Source organism: Salmo trutta, chromosome 8 (genome assembly GCF_901001165.1).
Source record: "Salmo trutta chromosome 8, fSalTru1.1, whole genome shotgun sequence".
NCBI lineage: Eukaryota > Metazoa > Chordata > Actinopteri > Salmoniformes > Salmonidae > Salmo > Salmo trutta.
The window spans coordinates 41888425-41911919 of record NC_042964.1 but is presented as its reverse complement, the minus strand read 5'-3'; the positions used below and the strand labels follow the sequence as shown (position 1 = coordinate 41911919).

General features: G+C 43.6%; 1 protein-coding gene across 2 annotated transcripts in view; it reads left to right on the top strand.

Moving 5' to 3' along the window:
• Nucleotides 1-303: 303 nt before the first annotated feature.
• LOC115198985 (protein lin-7 homolog A) overlaps nt 304-23495 on the top strand; it is a 30297-nt gene continuing 7105 nt past the window's right edge. Inside the window, exons 1-4 of one of the 2 annotated variants that reach the window (XM_029761455.1) lie at nt 304-488; nt 9751-9869; nt 16160-16231; nt 18978-19187. In XM_029761455.1, the coding sequence (XP_029617315.1) occupies nt 452-488; nt 9751-9869; nt 16160-16231; nt 18978-19187 (438 nt within the window). In that variant the 5' untranslated portion in view covers nt 304-451. The remainder of the gene's footprint in view (nt 489-9750; nt 9870-16159; nt 16232-18977; nt 19188-23495) is intronic. The other variant, XM_029761457.1, reaches the window with a different exon arrangement.

Here is a 23495-nt window from a genome sequence, read left to right as displayed (position 1 = left end):
AGTACTATAAACATGGGGATTAATCTATAAACCCTTGATCAGCTGCGGTTCCATGCCATCATTGAAATCTGTTTATCACTTTGTGGTTACTGTAGACTGTAGCCTTAGGCTGCAGGACAACAAAAATCCCCTGCCATGAGCGCACAGGTTGCCTATGAAATTGGCAGTGAAGAATTCAATATCAAAATGTTCATATCAGCTGGTCAATTCGGCTATAGGTCAATCCAGTCCCATCCACTCTCAATTATTTGCATAAAGATATTTATCTGGCGGTTGTTCGGTTTGACAGGACCATTGGGTCAGTCCGATGGAGCAGCGGCGCGGGAGGTAATCCCCTCTCCCTTCCAGCCACTCCCACCGACGGGCTCTGTGCTCTCACGCGCCCGTTTAGCTTGAGTTGCTTCAGATGCTGCAGCTACCGTAGTCGCTATATCTCCCCATAACAGCAGTCATGGCGACAGAGGTCCAACCGCTCACTCTGGATCGAGGTAAGACGCACCATTGTCGGATTCGCTTTCTTGTTGAATTATTTATGGATGCCGAAACTTGAGCGAACGATGCATTGGCGGACCACATTTAAGTTGAAACTACTATAGGCTATTATTTCAATTTTACATTCGTCAGCTTATATTTCTCTCTCGCTGGATACCGTTATTTGCTGGGAATAAAATGTCTGGACCGTTTGGTGCGCACTCTGCAAAATTGGATAAAAGGGCTTAATTAAATAATGCTGTTCAGCAATATTATAACAAATGTGTTATTAACGCACAGTATTACATCCCACTGCATATGAATAGAGTGCATTATCTCTGTTATGTAACATTCAGTAGAATATTATCTCGCTGTATTCTTCACTTCGTGATTGGGAGAAATAATTTATTGGGCGCAGGAATCCAATCACGCTTAAATCCTTACTTCTCTAGACACCAGACAACTTTTGGATGGGTAGTCTTAAGAATATATAACAAACAGATTTTTTAATTGGTTTATATTTTTCTTGAATCTACTGATCATTTGGACAGTGAACAATGAAGGGGTACAGGTCTTCACCCCATAGCATACCTGTTGTCGACAGTGAAAAATGAATTCACCTGCGGCATTATTCTAAAAGGAAGGGTGAGTCCACAATGTAGTCTACCTATAGCCTACGTCATAGTTTGGAGTAGTAATAGGTCTAATTGCACGCGGACTTCAGGTGATATTGCTTTCCTACTGTAGCCTGCCTGTCCAATGATAACAGATGGATAGCTTCTGATAGCTTCTCCTGGCTGTTCTTTAATTTTGATATTCGAAACGGGGACTTTGGGGAAATCAGATTAAATGTGTAGCCTACGTTTTAGTCTGTAAATATGTAGCCTATAGAGTGCTTAAAACGAATCCGGTGGTGAAATGCATTAGTGTGGCTGCATGGCACAAACGAAAGTGGTGGTGTTAAAAATAGAGAAAGAGGATACATCTGGGGAAGGTAATGAGCATGGCCCCACTTTGAATGATTGCCACAACTGTCAGTGACCGTAGGAAAAACTGTAAACGCCTTGGAATCAACAACTCACAGGAATGTAGAAGGCAAGGGGATATAAACATCTGTCTAAATTGGAAAATTACAAATGGTGACCTCTCTACGTTGTGTTGACCACAGCATTGCGCATAAGTAATCGAGCCTGGTTGTTATCATGAAGGATGGAATGGATGTAAACCGACCGAGGATCATCAGCGTGTGACCTGTTTTTATACCCAAGGAATAACGGATAATATAACGCTTTTATTCCCATTTTTTTAAACATTGGCTCATTTGAATGATTTACAGTCAATTTAAGGCTCAGTGGCAATTGGATTCATTATTGCGTGACTGCAACAACTGATAGGGGCTCTATATTAGTCAAACGTCTTCTCATACTGTATATGAGCTTGAATGGGAGGTGTGTGCAAGGGCAAAAACATGATACAGGGCAAAATGATAAACAAGAAGCTGCTCCGTTTCCTCCCACCATCTTCAGTTCAAGGAATTCAGTAATTAGGGGAAGGAACATTTCTGGCATTGAGATTCTATTGATAAACAGGTCATTCATTATATGACACATCGGGGAAGAGTTTTTTTCTCCCCAGTTAAACTGAAATATATATGCCAGTATAAGCTACTCAACCCTTTCCATTGGGTTTGCATAGGTAGACTAGTGAGTCAGAGCCCCTATCTTTTCAGAGAGAACATTCAGGTGGCTGCTGTGTCCACATGCTCTGCACAGTAACATTAAGTGGTCACTGCCCCGCAGCAGTGATCATGTAGGGGATCATAATGATAGCTTTATAAGAGCTCTCATTGTCTTTGCACAGAGTCCTTTGTCGCTACTGCCACTAGCAAAGAAACACTGTAATTGATATTGAAAAGAATCCATTTTTTTTGTTGAAAGCAGGATGTGTTAGGAATTTGTCACACACACACGAAGAGGCGGGAAACTCAGTGTGCTTTGAGGTCATGACTGCACTTCCTGCTATTGTCTCAGGAAATGACTCCAATGCCACTGTCCTGTGGATAAACAGCCTGTGTTGAAAGCTCCCTGCTCATGGCACCAAAGTTCTCCTTCAATGATTGACTCTCATTCAAACACTAACCGGCTCCAGGCATGCCAAGACTATTGATATTGATAGAGATACTGAGAGAGTTCTCATCAACTGTGTGCCATGAAGTCCTAATAATCCCAGTCAGGCTGAGGCTGTACAGTAATCACAGTGAAATGTGTTAGTGCTCTATCTGCCAGATATTTGCTGATGGAGAGGCATTTGAGGCCTTTGTGAGCAGAATTCCTATCTATTTGCTGATTGAGCGGTGTAGGAAGACACAGATGCTCAAACAGGTTTCTGTGCTGTCTGAAATTACAGTGGATTTACTAAGAGGCCAAACATCGAGGGAGAGCAGAAGCTTGAAATCTGGAAGTCAATACTTTTTTGATGCTCTCCGTGCATGGTTTATTGCCATAATAAATATAGAACAACCGCACATTTCCTTGCAAGTTATCACTGATCCTTTGTTTGAGTCTATTCACAGGGGAGAAAGGGCAACAAACTTTAGCCTAATCAGGGCCCTAAGCATGTTGTCTCACCATACTGCAGACATGCTTTGCTTTGCTTGCAGAGGTCACTGGATTTGTTCATTGTTGCGCAGCCACCTTCCCACTGTACCTTGCTTTGGGTGATAACAGAGAGGAGGGATTACAGGTGAGGTGAACAGCCAGCTCAGCAATTTCATCAACAGAGAGCTGTTTAGAATGGCACAGCTCTGGGTAAGCTCTCATTAGAACCACAGTGAAAGGAAATGTCATTTGTTTGGGATGGACATCTGCCAGGTAATCAGTCAGAGGAAGGGAGACAAAAACAAAGTTCAGTTATCTGCTTCTGCCTTAGGCTAATGAGCCCTGATGGGGACCGGCTAAGGAGTGAATAATTTTCCCTCTATAGTCAGAAATGTCACGGCAGGGTCATTTAGTGTTAATTCACTCGGCTTATGGGGGGATTGATAAAGTGAGGTGCATCCATTTAAAAAGCTCTCCTGTTGAGGAGCTGGCCTTGTGTCTGGTAAGCCCCTGCTGGCCTGTTCCTCTAGTCATCCAGAGAATGAGCACAGTAGAGGTTTTTGTGTGGTAATTTCAGCGTGGTTGCCAACGGCACAAAGGATACGCGGGTCAAACTGGGAAGTGGCAGATGGCATGGCCTCTCCGGGGCAATTTATTCTGGCATGTGTAAGTCAGCCATTCTGGTAGTGACAGTGTTAGGGCACTGCTCTGGGAAACATTGCATGTGGGAGTGAGGAGTAGCTCAGACTAGTCTTGAATCAATCAGCTATGAAAGGTTTCTCTATTAGGACCTTAGACGTCCCAGTAGAGATGGAGAAGGTGCACCTGCGTCTCTGTTTTCATCAGCACCATGTCTTAATGAGCCAGCTGAGTTAATTGGACATGTTTATTTACACCGCACAGCATTTTTATTGAAACTACGTGCCGATATTGGAAAATATATTCTATTCAGCTATGCCTTCTATTATCAACAGGGCAATTATCTGAGGATATTGGAGCACTGCCCAGTTTTGCAAACAGCTCAAAATCATGTTTCGACTTCGGCGTGGAAAGGCTTGGACCCCAGGAAGAGTGAAATAAGCCGTGCCTAAGGCAGGACAGCACAGACCTGGTGTGTTTCAGCACTGCAGCATTGCTAGCTGCTTCTGTGGTCTTCACATTTATTTATGACACATCTAGAGTGATGGCTGCATTAGTAAATCCAGTCATCAAAGTAGAGCAGAAAGTTAACTCAGTGTACTTGAAAGGCTGACTCATTCTGGAACTGATGACTATTTTAGACACCATGCTGTTTATAGTTTGAACATTGTATTTGATCAATATAATACCATCATTTCTGTGGTCGTCCGTCATTGATTCAATTGTAGGAAATCTCAAAGTAACACACAGCACAGTACTGTATATTATAGATTTATCACTAAACATCTTTACATTGTCAGTCACAGAAACAGATTTATCACTAAACGTCTTTACATTGTCAGTCACAGAAACAGATTAATCACTAAACGTATTTACATTGTCAGTCACAGAAACAGATTTATCACTAAACGTCTTTACATTGTCAGTCACAGAAACAGATTAATCACTAAACGTATTTACATTGTCAGTCACAGAAACAGACTATAGTAGACTAATAGCTTATTAGATACGCACTATTAATTAATTGATTCCTCTTGAAAATGGCTCTTTAGTGGACGCTGCCTTCAATAACACTTCAACAGGACTTTCAGAATATCTCTCTCCCAAAGTTGGGCATCCTCTAAAACACCTTCATCGTTGCATTAGAACATGAATCAGAATGAGCATAAATGTTTTATTTGTTGGCTGCCTCAAGAATTTTTTCCCACAAAGAATTCAGATATTATTTACATTGGCCTTTGTTCTATTGCTTTTAATTCTCTCTTTATTACTGTTAGGGACACATACATAGGCCCATTAGGAATGTATTCATATGTACACTGGATGACGTACAGTATCATTTTGGTTCAAGTTGGCCACAGTGATTTCAGTAAACAGTAAGTTTGCTTCACTCTCTGTTGTAATTGGAGACGGATGATAAACCTTTCAAATAGAGAAATGTGTCATTACCCAGTCGGGAGTGATTGTTGAAATAGAAAATGGTAAATGAGAGCCCTATGTGACCGCTCCAAAGAACACGTCTTGTTACTTTCAGCTCATCCAATCAGGCAATGGTAATGTGTTCTCACTGCTGTGTGGCAAAGAGAAGTTAAACTAGGTCAGATGTTTGGCCAGTAGCATCAATGTTCCTGACTACTCAATGCATAGCAATGTACTGGTGTTTCATACTTTATTTAGTTAAAGAATACTGATGAAGGCAAGAAACATGCCTCTCCAACTACACATATTGAATTAATGTCAATTAGGAGTTGTATGTTTAACTTTTAACAACCATTGTTTTGTATCCCATCTCTTGCTCCCCATCCTTAATTACACCTCCAATAAGAGCAGCAGTATCATCTTGACACCTTTGTCTTCCCTTGAAAATATGTGTCAAATGAAACAGAATCATTTTTATTTATTGCAAACAGTGCTCATGCCTTGCAGATGTTTTAATGGCAACATCGATGTGCAGTTGTGTCGGCGTTAAAGCTGAACATACAGTAACTGCTCTTTAAATATTTTCATTTTGCGACGTGGGGGGAGGGGTGAGTCGCACAGATGTTGCGGACATCTGGACCCCCTGAGTCCATCTCTAGAGTTGGTGAAGCGCCAAGGGGGCTGAAGTCTCATTGGAGTGTGGAGAAGAAGAACGACGAAGAGAATGCTAATGGATTAGTAATTCCATCTCAGTGGAGTGAGGACAGTGGAGTGAGGACAGTGGAGTGAATCCATCTCAGTGGAGTGAGGAAATCCAAAGAGAGGAGATCTGTAGGCCTACAGGACTGGTGTCCTGGGGCTTCACTGAGCCACGGTCTTTTAATGAAGTGGAATAGAGAGAGAGAAAGGGCCAGATCCATGCATACTCTCAAGCTCCTCTCTCAGATGGGTTGGAGTGTTAGTAAGGCAGGCCAGGATCGTGTTGGCTGACTGTGTGTTACCCTCCAGATGTACTGTAGTTATTCATGGAGTGGCTCCGGCTTGGTAACAGGCCACGCCATGTGGGCGGTGAGGATATTCTTAGTGATGTGTAGAGCTACTCTTTCAAAGCGGTTTGCCTTTGTATTAGTATTGTAGGCTGAGGGACTTGCTAGTGGTGGTGTAGCTCAATATTACCATGGTTTTACTGGTCTGTGTGTGTCTACATAGCCAACTATAATAAGGACTTAAGTTCTCAGCTGGTCTCCTAGGTGATGTGGCTGAATGCACCACGCAGGGATTTAATGTGACGCGTCATTGTCTTATTTGGGAGTCGTTGCAGACTAAGCTATTTGGACGTGACATAACTCTGTGCCTGGATTCCCATAGTCATTGAAACTGCAAATCACCCTAGGCTGCCAAGCAAATCTTATACCCCGGGGGTTTATACCCCTTAGATCACACACAGAGGAAACCATTTGATGTCTCACTCAGTCCTCACACCGTAGACAAAATACAGGATTTCAGCAGAAATGCCTGACGTAGGCAGCTCCTCACAGGAATGGATGGTGTTCTATTACCGCTGCATGTTTTACACCAATTATCACACAACACTATCCACGGTCTGTCCAAGACATTCTGTCCACAAATAGCCATCTACTTATTGAAACAAATCGACATGACAGTGCTTGCAGAGTGGATGAGCTAGCAGACCAAGGGAAGCCGTGTGGATGATGGGCATGATATGTGTCACGATGCAGCAAATGAAATGCAACTGCTTGAGAGGTGAGACTTTATGACCTATTACCTGTAATAACTCTAGGAGCAGGAGAGCCTCTGCTGGGGTGTAGCCCTCACCGCTGGTCTAGGGGGATAAAAACTGTCACATCTGGTAACCACAGGCCCTATTTACTGCTGGTGTGTTGGCTGACTGGGCTCAGACACTGGACAGTCTGAATATGGCAGATGGGGCAGGACATTTATGGCGTCGTTACGGTATTTGCGACTTTTTTTGTTATTCAAACAGGGGTCTAAAATACTGCCTTTGACTGCTTGGAGCCTAAGACTTTTCCGGGCTGCTTTCTCCTTTCAAACAACTTGACACCCGAAGTCCTTCCTTTTAGCAATCAAACACGGTTAGCTTTACTTTTACAAAATAGCTTCTTAGCCTATATCCCAGTTTATTTCAAAGAATGTATTTATTTAATTCCCCAGACAGAAGTTGAAAGACAAACTATTTGAAAGTGGTGCTGAACAGGTGGAGAATCCCAACTATGGCTTTTGATCAGCGTAGCGTCAAAGTACAAAAACGGACCTCCATAAAAATCCCATCTATAAACAAAAATGTTTTTGAAATCTTAATCTTTGAAGTGTTGTTTGATGTCGGAGGCCTCGTCAGAGACCTTGACGTGGATAAAGAAATTGGCGCTAATGAGCAAATGAGAGCACGCAAAAGCTCTCCTGATCTGGCCCTGACCTCGTTATAATGAGAAATAAACGCTCATAAAACTACCCAGGCTGCTTGGAATAATACCCACAGATTACTGGCCACTCATTAGTGCAAAGCTAACTCTGTTTTTTACAGATATGGTACAGAATATTGTACAACCTCATTCACCTTACTTAGGGACTCATTGGATGCTTATTAAATCTGATGGAAATTCTGTACATTAGCTACATAACCATTGTAGGGGTAATGTAAAGTAGTAATGAATACTGTTAGATCCCTCCATTCACACTCACAGGTTCAGAGAAAAGTGTACCCTTTCCTGTGTCCGACTCTCTATGGACCAGCTCCACTCTCGTCTCCCATAGCTTAGGGTTCTTACCAGAACCAGTTGCCTCTAGGGTAGACTATACCACCCACGCCTAGACTTAGAGTGTTGGGCCAGTACCTGAAAGGTCACTGGTTCGAATACCCGAGCCGACAAGCTGAAAACAATCAGCTGATGTGCCCTTGAGCAAGGCACTTAACCCTAATTTGCTCCAGGGGTGCGTACTACTATGGCTGACCCTGTACAAAAAATAAATACATTTCACTGCACCTATTGTGACAATAAAACATATATTTTTTGTACATCCTTTAGAGCGTCTTATGCGATATTATCTGTGCTATACAATACCATCATTACAGAAGATGCTGAGTGGAGTTGTGGAGTTAGGGTGATGAATGCCCTGTAAAGATCTCCCTGACAACACTTTGTGGCTTGCAGTAACCAATCCTGATGGAAATCGACCCCACCATTTCTTCTGGTTTAATGTAATCCACACTGGTACTCTGGGTATCATGTTCTTTGTCCATGTATACTTGTGTACTAACAGTAAATGTTGTGCCCTTGTATGTCTGTTTGACTGCCTAATACTGGCACAAAACAAACCTACCTAAACAACCACAGGTTCTATGTATGCAGTTGTCCCTCCTCTTACCTAGTTCGCCCTAGGTCTGTAAACGGTAATAGCTTTTCTGTCTCCTCTCTGCCTCACCGGGTTACACTAGATTGTCTTCCGCCTCAGTCCAGCCCCCCTGGGTTCGGCGTGATGTTTATAAGCATCGTCGGTTGTTTACCTCTCTCTGTTGGTGTGGTGCAGAATGTGGCGGTAGTTCAACACCAGGGTAATAGTGTTTAAGATGTTTGTTTAGAGTCCTTGCACTTAGCCTCAGTATACACTTGCTATTGTGATGTAGTTGGATATTTGTTGGATTAATAAAGTAGACTCACTTAACGACGTTTCATTTTTCACATCTAAGCTATATTATCAACTCCAATACATCATTTTGCAATTCCCCTCCTGAGTGGCACTGTGTCACTGTGTTCGACATCAAGCTAGGTAGGAAAAATCTCAAATCTGTAGCTGATTACAAGTGGTTTGGTCATTTTCCAGCGACTCGCTGATATTTGCACATGCTCAAGGGATAAAGGGTTGACAGATGCACGTTATCCACCAACTGCTTTTTATTTAGTTTCTTCTAAAACAACTGACCCAACAATTAGGCTGAGCACCAAATCCCTCCTCTCCCCTTCCAGCTTGTACTCTCATTTCTTTAATTTTCCCGGTTTGTCTCTAAGAGTGTGAAAACAATCTGCTTTACTCTGGATTTCTTCAGGGGATGATAATTAGGAGTGGAGAGTTTACTAGACACAGGAGTCAAAGTCTTTAACTCAGGGCATCATGGGTTTGTTTTAAAAGGATCGAATGCTTGTGGTGCCCGCTCCTGCCAGGAATCGCTCGCTTTGAACGGAACGATTCCCTCCCTCGAAGTCCGCCCCCCATTTTCTCATGCATGGAGCAGGCCTAATGCAAACGACGCTGGGATTGCTTTCTCTCTCTCTCTCTTGTTCTCCTTGGCCTTGACTCAGTTTTTTTTCCATTATCCTCTCTATCGATTCTCTCCGGACTTCTTTTTCAAGGCTCTGAGGTTAATGTAATTCAATGGGGCATTTCTTTCCTTCTTGTCATTTCTCTCTTTCACTCTCTCTCTCTCTCTCTCTCTCTCTCTCTCTCTCTCTCTCTCTCTCTCTCTGACTTTCTCCACCTATCTCTACCTCTTCCTTTCTCTCTCCCTCTCTCTTTGCCTCCCTCTCTCTCCTCCCTCTCTCTGCCTCTCCCTCTCTCCTCTCTGTCTTTCTTTCTCTCTCTCTGTCAGATGTGGCCAGGGCGATTGAGCTGCTGGAGAAGCTACAGGAGTCCGGGGACGTCCCGGGTCACAAGCTGCAGTCCCTGAAGTTGGTGTTGCAGAGTGAGTTCTGCACAGCCATTAGAGAGGTGAGTCGATTCCCCTGCACCACGGTCCCACGGCCCCAGGGTCCTTTTGCTCCTGCCAACACAGGGAAATTGACCACAGGTGACTGATGGTTATTTTAATTAATAAATGTGGCTACACAACAATGCAGACTTTTAGGGGTGTTTTCCCAGACATGGTCAGCTCAGACACACAGACTGAAGAGTAAGAGTGCCATCCATACTCAGACTGAGGTCATCTAGTAGGAAATGTAATCTACTAGAGGGAATGTCAGAGAGGGCTGGCCCTTTCATTGGACAGCAGGATGAGATAAGCCTGGCCTGGGAGTCAGGCAGAGACACTGGAGCCTGGTGCTGCCTGGTGGTGGGGGAGGCTTCATGTCTCTGCCAGGAGTAGCAGCTAGGCAGCACCCTACAGACTAGGTTACAACAGCTGGCCATTGAGAGGGAAAGAGCGAGAGAAACACTTCAACCACCAACAACACATCCAGTCACCAGGGAAACTAGAGAGGATCAGCTTGGATTGGTTGCCGAGGCTGACCGGCCATAGTTTCCAGTCAGTTACGTCCTTGTGTGAGCTGACACTTTGCCACGGTGCAGAATGGCTCTTTCTCGTAGAGGTCTGACTGCTAGAGCAGCTGGAGAGTGAAGATGAGTGGTCGTGGCCATGATGATGATTACTGTTATTACAGAGATCGTTATCAGCACATACAGTTACGCTGCAACATTCAACAGCTGTGGCGTTCACGTCAGTGGTTATTGGATTAACAGTCTCCCAAGACAATAAATGCTCCCATGTCTCTATGGAAGAGCAGAGAACATGTCATTTATGTGAATTGAGCAATACCTTGCCATGCGTGCCGTGTCGCATGTGTTTACAATCCAGCATGCGGTCACAACCCCTGTATTCACTTTTCTAGCACATGCACATTTTTCCATGCAAATTTTTCCATGCACATTTTTCCCAGACTATGGATAGTGACGAGCGTCGTAAAACACTTCCCAGCGGCTCGCTCTTAATACCCTGACATAGCAGGACTAGACTGCTGAGCCTCTTTGAGCTACATTGGTGAGCTAATCGTAATGTACTCACATTTGACCTCATCTGACCCCTGTTCTGTGCTGTAATGCGTCTGCAGATGGGAAATCTTTGTAGTTGAGAGAGCTACGTCGTGGGGATTCTAACCAAAAGGAGAGAGACTGTATTTTTCAAAACAACTTTATTATAAGATTTGCAAAAATGAAGCAATCAAAACAACCACTCAACATTGCCACCCTTGTCCGTTCAAGCCTGTATGTTTCCACACGTCTAAGTTGCTGTAGATTGTTAAAACAGGATGTCACATACTGCAGTCACACCTAAACGGCTCCTATCTGTACGCCCAGACAAATGACTAAGTCACACCAGACAAGCCTGTATCAGCAAAATACTAACATTTAACAATGGACAATTCTTCAAGTAAAAACAGCATAGTATGTTCAATTAAACAACATAGTAGGTCATTAAATCATTTCCTCCACAGCTATTACAGGAAGATTAAGGGATGCGTCAGAGCCATATATTGTTGCGCGGTATTGGGATTCACCTGCATGTCATTTCATTAACGCAGATGACCTATACTGCATTGAGCTGGGGCCACCGGGTATTATAATTGAGCGATTTGATTTGTTCCCCTCGTCTCATATCTGCTGGTGAAGCTCATTTCATGGTCTGATGAGCAGACACAGAATCCCACAGACCAGGGTAGCTTGATCATGTCTCTACTGTAGAAGTCATAGAGGTGATCTGGTTGAAAACCTTCTTCACAGTGTCAATAGAATTTACAGCCACATGAATCAGCCTAGCTATGGGTGATGGGGTTAGCTGGCTAACTGTTGATAGGGGAAATTGATGGGGGATGGAAATGCCTGCTAAGGTGAAAGACCCACATTTACAGAGAGATGGAGTGAGGAGGAGCGTTGCTCTTCCAACCATGTCTATCAATGACATCTCGGAGCTCTGGGAAAGTGAGTCGTCAGAGCCAATCTTCTTTGCAAATGGAATGGGAAGGACACCAGGGAAGACGACTGGGAGCGCTAACCAGCTGGAAATGATGGACTTTATGATGATTTCCAGCCACTCTGTTAGCTTGACTTAAAGCGTTATGCATATCAACAACAGGTCCTGATGAAAATCCTCCGAGAGGCCCGAGCAAACGATTCAACCACACATGAAATCGAATCATGACTTTCATTAGACACAAAACAATGCCGGTCATTTTTCCTTGCAAAAAAAAAAATCATAGTCTGAACTGTGAACTGAACTGAATCAATTATGTGATCATAGAGTTGTAGTAGCCTGATGATAATGGAATAGTGCATGTGAATACGGGTCTCACTTTGAGTTCATATAAAGGAAAGGATTTGTGTGCCACTCCGTTGAGAGCAGACCTTAGTCTCTTACTACATTTACTGTGAGCTGAAGGCTGAAAGCCACTTCATTTAATTATCTCTGTGTGTTTAATATTCTCTTTTTGTGTCTTGCTGACAGAGCGAGGGAGGTCTGTGAATGAACAGTTATTAAATGCCATTTCGCTTCTACCAAATGACCCCTTTCAACTCTGTCAGCTAGAGAGAGGAGAAGGAGAGCTCTTCAAGCTCTCTCTCTCTCCGTCTCCTCCTTCCCCATTTTGCTCTCCGCTCCCCGTCTCAGTAAAGAGAGGGAGACGGGCGGGGAGCCATGGTTACACGCGTCATGCCAGGCACCCTCCGGGCAGCTCTCTCCACTATCAGGCATTGTGGCGTCCTCGTAAGGCTGACGGTAGACTGGTAGCCCCTAGCCCATCAAGCACGTTGAGCCTTCCACAGAGGTTAAATAGATCTGGGTTAATGAAAGCATGCCGTGGTAAACGCCCAGTGAACCGGAGAGGAGAGAGAGGGAAGAGAGAGAGGGAGAGTATATTCAGGAGGGACAGGAAGAAAGTAGAGTTCGGAGGTAAAGATGGATGCATAGTAACAGGAGGGGGAATGAGGTAGAAATGATGCCTTCGGGAGTGCAAGTCTTTCAAATCTCTCTCTCTCTCTCTCTCTCTCTCTCTCTCTCTCTCTCTGTCTCTCTCTCTCTCTCTCTCTCTCTCTCTCTCTCTCTCTCTCTCTCTCTCTCTCTCTCTCTCTCTTTCTCTCTCTCGCGCTCTTTCTACCCGTATGTATCTGTATGTTCCCTGGAGCTTCACAAAATCAACTGACTGCAAAAAGAACATAGCAATTTGTTCCATGTTGTGACTGTTTTCTTTATGTTATTGGAGATTATTTTCCCCCAATGAATTATCAGAAAAGGTTAAGTTCATTCATTAACAGTGTTGTCAGACTGAGTTCAACTAGGTTCATTAAGGTCAACCTAAAAAGCTCCAATATCTTATTTTTGTAAGTGAAATACTTGCTCAGAACAAAATACAATTGATTTATTTGGTTGTTGGGAATTGTGAGCTTGAGGTTATTATTTTATTTTCATATCAACAACGGACTTTGTTTTTCATCAGTTGGATATACCGCGGCTTCTCGAAACCACTTGTTTTATTGTTGAAACACAGATGAAGCACTTTGAAGTCGCAAAGAGGCAAGGGCCTTTGTTTTGCTCCAGCTCATCATACAGAAATATTGAATGATGGTTGAGCCCAGAAAACACATGCTCTCCTTTGGAGAGAGTAGAAACATACCGAGGTGTGAGCTGATGAGTAAAATCCATATTAGTTTTCATTCCAGAGAAAAACAATACAATGAAAAAGCTTTCAATTCACTGCACAGGAAAAAAACAAAGTCAATGTTGTTCTTCAAGAAGGGTTTGAGACATTACAATTTAATTTGGTTTGCTCGTTGAATAATTCAGCAGTAGTTAGTGGTAAATCCAATTTGCACTTCAACTAGTGGATGTTTGTGCATATAGTTAAGCAAATTACAGATTGAAATAGCTTGACCTTTATTGTTATTCACGTGTTTCCTAGACACAATTCTCCTGACTCACAGCAAGGCATCCACTGAGACCTTGAATACACAACAGTCCATACATCTTAAGTGTATTTAAATCAGGCTCACAATGATGGATGGATGCTGTATCTTTATATGAAGAACGATGCACTGAAAATGTTTATGGAATGGACCAGCCGCAAGCCTCTTGGCTAAAACACACAAAGAATGTGGGCTAACATGAGTCTCGTCAAACAATTACACGACCCCGTATGGGGAATGTTAGGCCAATGTCTCATGTAATGTTCAACAATGCAACACTAATCAGAGCATTCGTAATGTTTCTAGTTGTTTCTGTTGGATCACCAGAGGAAGGTGTCATTTAAAAAAAATGTATTTATTGTACCTCTATTTAACTAGGCAAGTCAGTTAAGAACAAATTCTTCTTTTCAATGATAATGTCATACTGAACACTGGGGGTGCTATTGTAAATGGTGTCGATACAGTATGTCATATTCTGTATAGAAACGAATCAAAATAGCTATTTTACAGCTGAAAGCTTTCCATTGGCTCACAATGCTGACTCCTCTTTAGAGGAGGTTAGAACACACTGTAGATGTGGAAGAGGTGTCCTGGAATTAAGGTCCCAAGATGGTGTTCAATATTGGAAATCAAAGAGTCGCTCAGCTGAAAAGCAAAGAACTGCTTTTTGACTGTAACACCAGAGTTCCACTAGTGTATACACCTTTAAGTTATACTAGGGACATTGGGATTCCATAGCTAGGGCCGACAGTGAGGACTTGTGAAGAGTGGAGTCAACAACCTTTGCATAATCAAAACAGTTGCTTTGTAAGGTGTTAAACATCATTCACAGTTAACCATTGTTATGTATTACTGAACAAAAATATGAATGCAACATAAAGTGTTGGTCCTATGTTTCATGAGCTGAAATACAAGATCCCAGAAATGTTCCATACGCACAAAAAGTTTATTTCTCTCAAATTTTGTGAACATATTTGTTTACATCCCTGTTAGTGACCATTTCTCCTTTGCCAAGATAATCCATCCACCTGACATGTTTGGCATATCTAGAAGCTAATTAAACAGCATGATCAGTACACAGGTACACCTTGTGCTGTGGACAATAAAAGGCCACTCTAAAATGTGCAGTTTTGTCACAACACAATGCCACAGAGGACTGAGGGAGCGTGCAATTGGCATGCTGACTGCTGGAATGTCCACCAGAACTGTTGCCAGAAAATGTAATGTTCATTTCTCTACCATAAGCCGCCTCCAATGTTGTTTTAGAGAATTTGACTGTACGTCTCACACCGCAGACCATGTGTAACCCAGGACCTCCACATCCGGCTTCTTCACTCGTGGGATCATCTGAGACCAGCCACCTGGACAGCTGATGAAACTGAGGAGTATTTATGTCTGTAATAAAGCCCTTTTGTGGGAAAAACAAATTCTGATTGGCATGTCCTGTCTCCCCAGTGGGTGGGCCTGGCTCCAAGTGCCCTCCCAGGCCCACCCATTGCTGCACCCCTGCCCAGTCATCTGAAAGCCATAGATTAGGACCTAATGAATTTATTTCAATTGACTGATTTCCTTATATGAACTGTAACTCAGTAAAATCGTTGAAATTGTTGCATGTTGCGTTTATATTTTTGTTCAGTATATAAATGATGCCCGAAAAGCCCCAGTGGCCTTGCCTTGGTCCCAAGTCAGGTCAGGTCCACTGAGGCCATGGCCCAGTGAGTACCAGGAGCTGGGCCATGGAGCTGGAAACAGACAGGTCTGAGGCTTTTTGGTAGAACACCGGGGTAAATCCTCAGTGAAAATTCACCTACTGTACCAAGAGTCTTAGCTCCACTCTCTACTCCGTTCCAAACTCCACTCTCTTCAGTTTATTTACTCAGTGCCATTTGTTACCCACTGAGAGAAAACCAAAAGGGGTAGTAGCGCCACACCCCAGTGTGCTATGAGTATTTTGTACTTACTGATGCACCACGCTTTGCTTATGCTAATTGTCGTAGGGACCAGATGTTTGAGCAGCCTTAAGGGCAGTAAGTAGCAGGAGGCAGCAGGATCAGGCGCCAAATAGTGTGCAGTTTATTAACAGTGAAAGGTGGTTCCAGGTGGATGAAGAAATCCAATGAATATCTACATAATCTTCTAAGGTATTTGCAAAATAAACACTCTCAAAATACAGGTTTGAATTGAAATCAAAAACCTAACCCTACCAACTACCAAGTCTGGTAGCCTACGACATGAATTGAACATGCAAGAGACTTAGAGAAATGTAGCAGAAAATTCAAAAGTACTGAGAAAATACACACATGGTTTGTCCATTTTTCTATCTCTTTCAGGTGTACCAGTACATGCATGAAACAATCACAGTCAATGGCTGTCCGGAGTACCAGGCACGGGCTACAGCGAAGGTGAGCAACATACTCTAATCTCAGACTGGCTTAGCTGTATTGACCAAACTTGAGGCTGAAGGATACTGTACAATGTAGCCTAGATACATAAACACCCATCATGTCTCCTTCAGATGATCAAAGACTGGAGCAGGTTTGGTGTACAATGAATTACTCATTAGCAGACCTTGGATGTAAACACTTGAGAGGTTCTACCAATGAGTCCCTCCACCACCGCTCATTCATATTCCTTCTGAGGAGAGCTTCTTTTGTGGAGGAGAATAAAGCAAGCAGACATCTAACAGTGAAAGGGGGACAGGAAAAGAGGGAATCAAGAGGGAGGGTGAGATGAGAGAGAGGAGTGCATCTCGGTCCTCTCTCCCAGTGTTAACAAAACATCAGAGAGGGAGTGAAGAAGAGATGGGGCAACATAGGGAGGTACGCACACTGACTGATTCAATTGGCTGCTCCTTCCAGAGACTGGGCACACAGAGGAGTAGGACACAGATTGATTGACAACACTGGGCAAGCAGGATGAATAGATAACTAGGCCCAGTGTGGAGTACAATTCCAAAGGGCTCTTTTTTGTCAGTGAAACATCGTCTCTTCAATCGCAAATGGTTTGCAAAACTTTGACTATGGTTCAGTCCCTTTCTCAAGAAGTAGTAAACGGGGTAACCTTTTTTACGACTTTAATCAGACTGTGGATTGTGTTGTGAATTTCCACCTTGGATGAAAGGTATGCAAAGACACAGCTTAGGCCTATTGAAGGACACCACTTTATCTGATGTTGATGGAATACTCTTTCTAGCCTGCTCAGATCAAATGGTTTTGAGGTTGAAGGTATGCTGCTGTTACAGCGACGTGTCCTTTTCATTTCCCTTCGAATATCCATAATTTGTTGAATATTAAAGGTCCCTGTTCAACATTATAATGTACATATTCATAAACAAATCGTTTTATTTTCAAAGCTTATTCAAAGGCTGTTTTGAAAGAGAGAATGTAGATAGGTCTAATCAAACTACTTTACAATTCATGAAAGAGGCCTTGGGGCTTGTATTTAACAGTGTTAAAGTAAGCCAGATTGTCCATATGACACTGTTTACACAAGAAAGCAATGACAACAGCATGAAGTGCCTTTCAGCTTTGTCCTTGTCCATCACCAAGCTTTTCAAAAGCATATTAAATACAGCCGTCAGTAGAGCAGCAATTAACATAGAGCAAACTCCGTTCACTGGCTTCCACGCCCATGGGAGTGATTTCAATCGATGACATCGAAATGAGATGGAGCGCTGCTTTTGAAAGTGCCGACCTCCTGAGAGTTTCCGTTTAGCTGAGCCGGTGCTTGTTTCATCAGCCTCGTCTTCAAGTACATCTCAAGTACATCACTGACCAAAGGTCTGGAGGGCAGCACTCAGGGCATTTCACATGAATCACTTTAAGTAGGACATGGGGGCCCAAAAACGTGTTATAGTCCTATGGAAAACCATGGATCACTTGATACACCAGCAATCTTGAGGCATTAGCAGGGTAGATGTTATTTTAGATGCCTTTGCTGCAGTGTTGCTGGTGAGCGTTTACCAATTAAAAGGTGTTCCACCTGAGAACATGAGCACTTGATTCAGTTTATTACCCAGTTAATTGAATCAATTCCAGACTGTAATTCCTGGCCTGAGGTTTTTATCTTTTATCTTCCAGAGATGGGAGACCACTTAGTCTATGGTGCTCCAGAGAAAAGACTGAGCTGAACTGATGGCTGATGATGATAACATTTTATGAAATTAAGTAATTTCCATATGGTACTGTGACATTACTTTGGCAATTTCCCAGTAAGCTGTAATTTTTGTTTGGTTCGCCCCAGACACTTTTTGCATTTGGAGAAGGCAGCCATACGCCATCTAGTTTCTTCCTCCCAGGAAGGGAGATAAACTTGTGAAGGTCGATTTGCCGTTAGCCAGAGAGGGGATGGTGGCATACTGAACACAGTGCTTCTTTACCTCACAGTGGGAGAGAGAGATGGAGAGAGAGATGGAAAGCGGGGGACGAAGAAGTGGAGGATCTCAGGGCTTTCACCTGCTAGGGGAAACTTTGGATCCACATACACCAAGCTTTGAAACAGAGGCCTTTTTCCCCTGCAGTTTCCTGAGAAAGTATTGCTTAATAATAATGAGACAGACTTGACAGACAGGCACCTGTGGCGATGTACATCTGCTGTTCTTTTTCCAGGCTGGGCTAACAATCTCCTGCACACTTAGTTTCAGACGACAAGGCGAGAAGAAGATTCCTCTAGAACTTGAAAGCCATCCCAAGCGAGTGGAATTTAATGAAGCAGGCTCACAGAGATTTAGTTAGTGGGGGTGGAAGTTATCTCGCTTCTTCTTCTCCAGCTGCGACAGATATGTGCTAATTCATGTTCTTACAGAGCCAGAAAACATCTCACATGGCTATACAATACATCACCACCTTGGTTCTCACTTTGTTATTCTCAGCCCTACTGGACGTCTCTAAGCCCCATTTAGAGAGAGAAGTCAGAAGGTCCCACCCACAGAGTGAATTTAAGTCTGTACACTTTGCTTCTACATTACTCTTGGGTATGGGAAAGTTTATTTGGCTGTTGGGAAATGCAATCCCAGTTCATGCACTTAGTATCGTTATTATCTAATCTATTTGTGTCGTAGACAAAATAGGGTGGTATGGGGCTTGGAGTTAGTGCTGAACACACCAATAATGGCCTGATCGTTATCCTCTCGCCTGTCTCTCTCTGCAGGCCACAGTTGCAGCCTTTGCGGCCAGCGAGGGTCACTCCCACCCCCGAGTGGTAGAGCTGCCCAAGACGGAGGAGGGGCTGGGCTTCAACGTGATGGGCGGCAAGGAGCAGAACTCTCCCATCTATATCTCCCGCATCATCCCAGGGGGCTTGGCTGAGAGGCACGGGGGCCTGAAGCGAGGGGACCAGCTCCTGTCTGTCAATGGTGTGGTATGTATTGCTTATTTATGATTACTGCTAGGTCTGGTTACATGGTCTGATTTTCCTGACCACGTGAACCGACCAGGAAAAACTCTGTACCCTATTTATGATAGTCGGTGAATTTGCGTCTTCTATTTTACGAATCCCAATCACAGTTGTGTGCTGTTAATATTTCAAGGTATTCATTTTCTCGTCTTGCTTGAAATTTCTTCTGACAAACCACATCCGAGCAGGGAAGCATTCTGTCTAAACCTTGAGTCAAACTTTCACAATATTGATAGGGTCAAGCTGTCACGTTTGTTGTATGAAGGAGCGGACAAAAGCGCAGCGTGTGTATCGTTCCACATCTTTATTTATCTGTGAAACTATGCAATACATACAATAAACAATAAACAAAAAACAAACCGTGACGAAGAGGTGCAACATACACTAACTCAAAATAATCTCCCACAAAACCTAGTGGGAAAAACAACAACTTAAATATGATCCCCAATTAGAGACAACGATAACCAGCTGCCTCTAATTGGGAATCGTACAAAAAACCCAACATAGAAAAAAGAAACTAGAACCAACATAGAAATACATAAACTGGACAAAACCCCCAACAATAGAAAAAAAGAAACTAGAACTAGAAACTAGAACCCCCCCCAAAGGTGCGGACTCCGAAAGCAAAACCTGAAGAAAAAAAAGGGAGGGTTAGGGTGGGTGTCTAGTTGGTTGGTGGCGGCTCTGGTGCAGGACGAAGAACCCTCTCCTCCTGTGGATCCGCCAGCATAGGATGCGGCTCTGGTGCAGGACGAAGAACCTCCTCATCCCGCGGATCCTCCTGTATCGGAGGCGGTTCTGGTGCGGGACGAAGAAGAATCTCATCCTGCTTATCCGCCAGCATAGGAGGCAGCTCTGGTGCAGGACGACAAACCCTCTCATCCTTGGAATCCGCCATCGTCGCTGGAGGTTCTGGACTGGGGGACGTCGCTGGAGGCTCCGGACTGGGGGACGTCGCTGGAGGCTTCTTGCCATGGATCATCACTGGAGGCTCCGGGCCATGGATCATCACTGGAAGCTTCAGACCATTGATTACTGGAGGCTTCCTACGTGGAGCCGGAACAGGTCTCATCGGCCTGGGAAGACGCACTGGAGATCGGGTGCGCGGAGCTGGCACAGGATATACTGGGCTGTGGACGCGCGCTGGAGGTCTGGAGCGTAGGGCTGGCACAACCCGTCCTGGCTGGATGCTCAGTTTAGCCCGGCAAGTGCGGGGCGCTGGCACAGGACGAACTGGGCTGTGAAGGCGTACTGGCGACACAGTGCGTAGAGCTGGCATAGGATATCCTGGACCGAGGAGGCGTACTGGAGACCAGGAGTGCGGAGCCGGCACAATCCGTACTGGCTGAATGCCCACTCTGGCACAGAAAATGCGGGGCGCAGGCACAGAGCGCACCGGGCTATGAATGCGCACTGGAGATATAGTGCGCATCACAGCATAACACGGTGCCCGACTGGTCACATGCCCCCCACGGTAAGCACGGGGAGTTGGCTCAGGTCTGAACCCTGACTTAGCCAATCTCCCCGTGTGCCCCCCAAAAAAATATTTGGGCTGCCTCTTATGCTTGCCTTGATGGTATAACGCCTCGTAATATCGCCGTTCTGCTCTCACTGCTTCAATCTCCTCCTTTGGACGGCGATACTCCCCGGGCCTTGTCCAGAGTCCTCCTCCATCCAGGATTTCCTCCCAGGTCCAGTCCTCCTGACCACGCTGCTTGGTCCGTTGGTGGTGGGAGATTCTGTCACATTTGTTGTATGAAGGAGCGGACCAAAGCGCAGCATGTGTATCGTTCCACATCTTTATTTATCTGTGAAACTATGCAATACATACAATAAACTAATAAACAAAAAACAACAAACCGTGACGAAGAGGTGCAACATACACTAACTCAAAATCACCCACAAAACCTAGTGGGAAAAACAACAACTTAAATATGATCCCCAATTAGAGACAACAATAACCAGCTGCCTCTAATTGGGAATCATACAAAAAACCCAACATAGAAAAAATAAACTAGAACCAACATAGAAATACATAAACTAGACAAAACTCCAACATAGAAAAAATAAACTAGAACCAACATAGAAATACATAAACTAGACAAAACCCCCAACATAGAAAAAAGAAACTGGAACCAACATAGAAATAAATAAACTAGACAAAACCCCGTGTCACGCCCTGACCTACTCTACCATAGAAAATAAAAGCTTTCTATGGTCAGGACGTGACACAAGCAGAGTGATTGGTTTTCTGAAGCCTAAATAAAAAGAGGCTTATAGTGAGCCACCGTCCAAGATATAGGAGAGCTATCTACGACTAAATGACTAAAGCAATGGGCAACAACAAACACTGTATCAAAGCGACAGTTTTTTAGAAGAAGCAAATGTCACCATGAGCAAAGTGTTCCAAACTTCACACGGCTTAGCAGTTTGGCCTTTCAAAGTCACTCCTTGCCGAATCCTATTCCGTAACTCTCCATTTACACCATCAAATGAAAACCAATTTACATGGTAAAGTCAGGATGTGTTTGGACTTAAAAAGTGCCTTCTTCAGACAAACACTAATCAAACGTGTGCTTTAAAAAACAAGCTTCATGAAGGATTAATTTGATTTCTGTGACATCCAGAATTGTAATGTGAAAATATACAGTACCAGTCAAAAGTTTGAACACACCTACTCATTCAAGGGTTTTTCTTTATTTTTACTATTTTCTACATTGCAGAATAATTGTGAAGACATCAAAACTATGAAATAACATATGAAATCATGTAGTAACCAAAAAAGTGTTAAACAAATCAGAATATCTTTTATATTTTAGATTCTTCAAAGTAGTCACCCTTTGCCTTGATGACAGCTTTGCACACGCTTGGCATTCTCTCAACCAGCTTCAGCTGGAATGCTTTTTCAATAGTCTTAAAGGAGTTCCAACATATGCTGAGCCCTCGTTGACTGCTTTTCCTTCACTCTGCAGTCAATCCCAAACCATCTCAATTGGGTTGAGGTCGGGTGATTGTGGAGGCCAGGTCATCTGATGTAGTACACCATCACTTTCTTTCTTGGTCAAATAGCCCTTACACAATCTGGAGGTGTGTTGGGTCATTGTCCAGTTGAAAAACAAATGATAGTCCCAATAAGCACAAACCAGATTGGATGGCGTATCACTGCAGAATGCTTTTGTAGCCATGCTGGTTAAGTGTGCTTTGAATTCTAAATAAATCACTTGCAGTGTCACCAGCAAAGCACCCTCACACCATCACACCTCCTCCTCCATGCTTCACGGTGGCAACCACACATGCAGAGATCATCCCTTCCCCTACTCTGCGTCTCACAAAGACATAGCGGTTGGATCCAAAAATCTCAAATTTGAACTCATCAGACCAAAGGACAGATTTCCACCAGTCTAATGTGTATTGCTTATGTTTCTTGGCCCAAGCAAGTTTCTTCTTATTGGTGTCCTTAAGTAATAGTTTCTTTGCAGCAATTCGACCATGAAGGCCTGATTCACGCAGTCTCCTCTGAACAGTTGATGTTGAGATGCGTCTGTTACTTGAACTCTGTGAAGAATTTATTTGGGCTGCAATCTGAGGTGCAGTTAACTCTAATGAATTTATCCTCTGCAGCAGAGGTAACTCTGGGTCTTCCTTTCCTGTGGCGGTCCTCATGAGATCCAGTTTCATTGTAGCGCTTAATGGTTTTTTACATTTTTCGGATTGACTGACCCTCATGTCTCAAAGGGTGGACTGCCATTTCTCTCTGCTTATTTGAGCTGTTTTTGCCATAATATGGACTTGGTCTTTTACCAAATAGTGCTATCTTCTGTATAACACCACTACCTTGTCACAACACAACTGATTGGCTAAAACGCATTAAGAAGGAAAGAAATTACACAAATTAACTTTTAACAAGGAACACCTGTTAATTTAATTCCTGTAGCACTAATTCACAAAAGTTTGGGGACACTTTAAAGTCCATGGAGAATAAGAGCACCTCCTCCCAGCTGCCCACTGCACTGAGGATAGAAAACACTGTCACCACTGATAAATCTATGATAATCGATAACGTCAATAAGCATTTTTCCACAGCTGGTCATGCTTTCCACCTGGCTACTCCCCCCCCCCACCAGCAACTTGCCCAAGGTTCAACCTTGGGAGCAATTTCCAAACGCCTAAAGGTACCACGTTCATCTGTACAAATAATAGTACGCAAGTATAAACACCATGGGACCACGCAGCCGTCATACTGCTCAGGAAATAGACGCGTTCTGTCTCCTA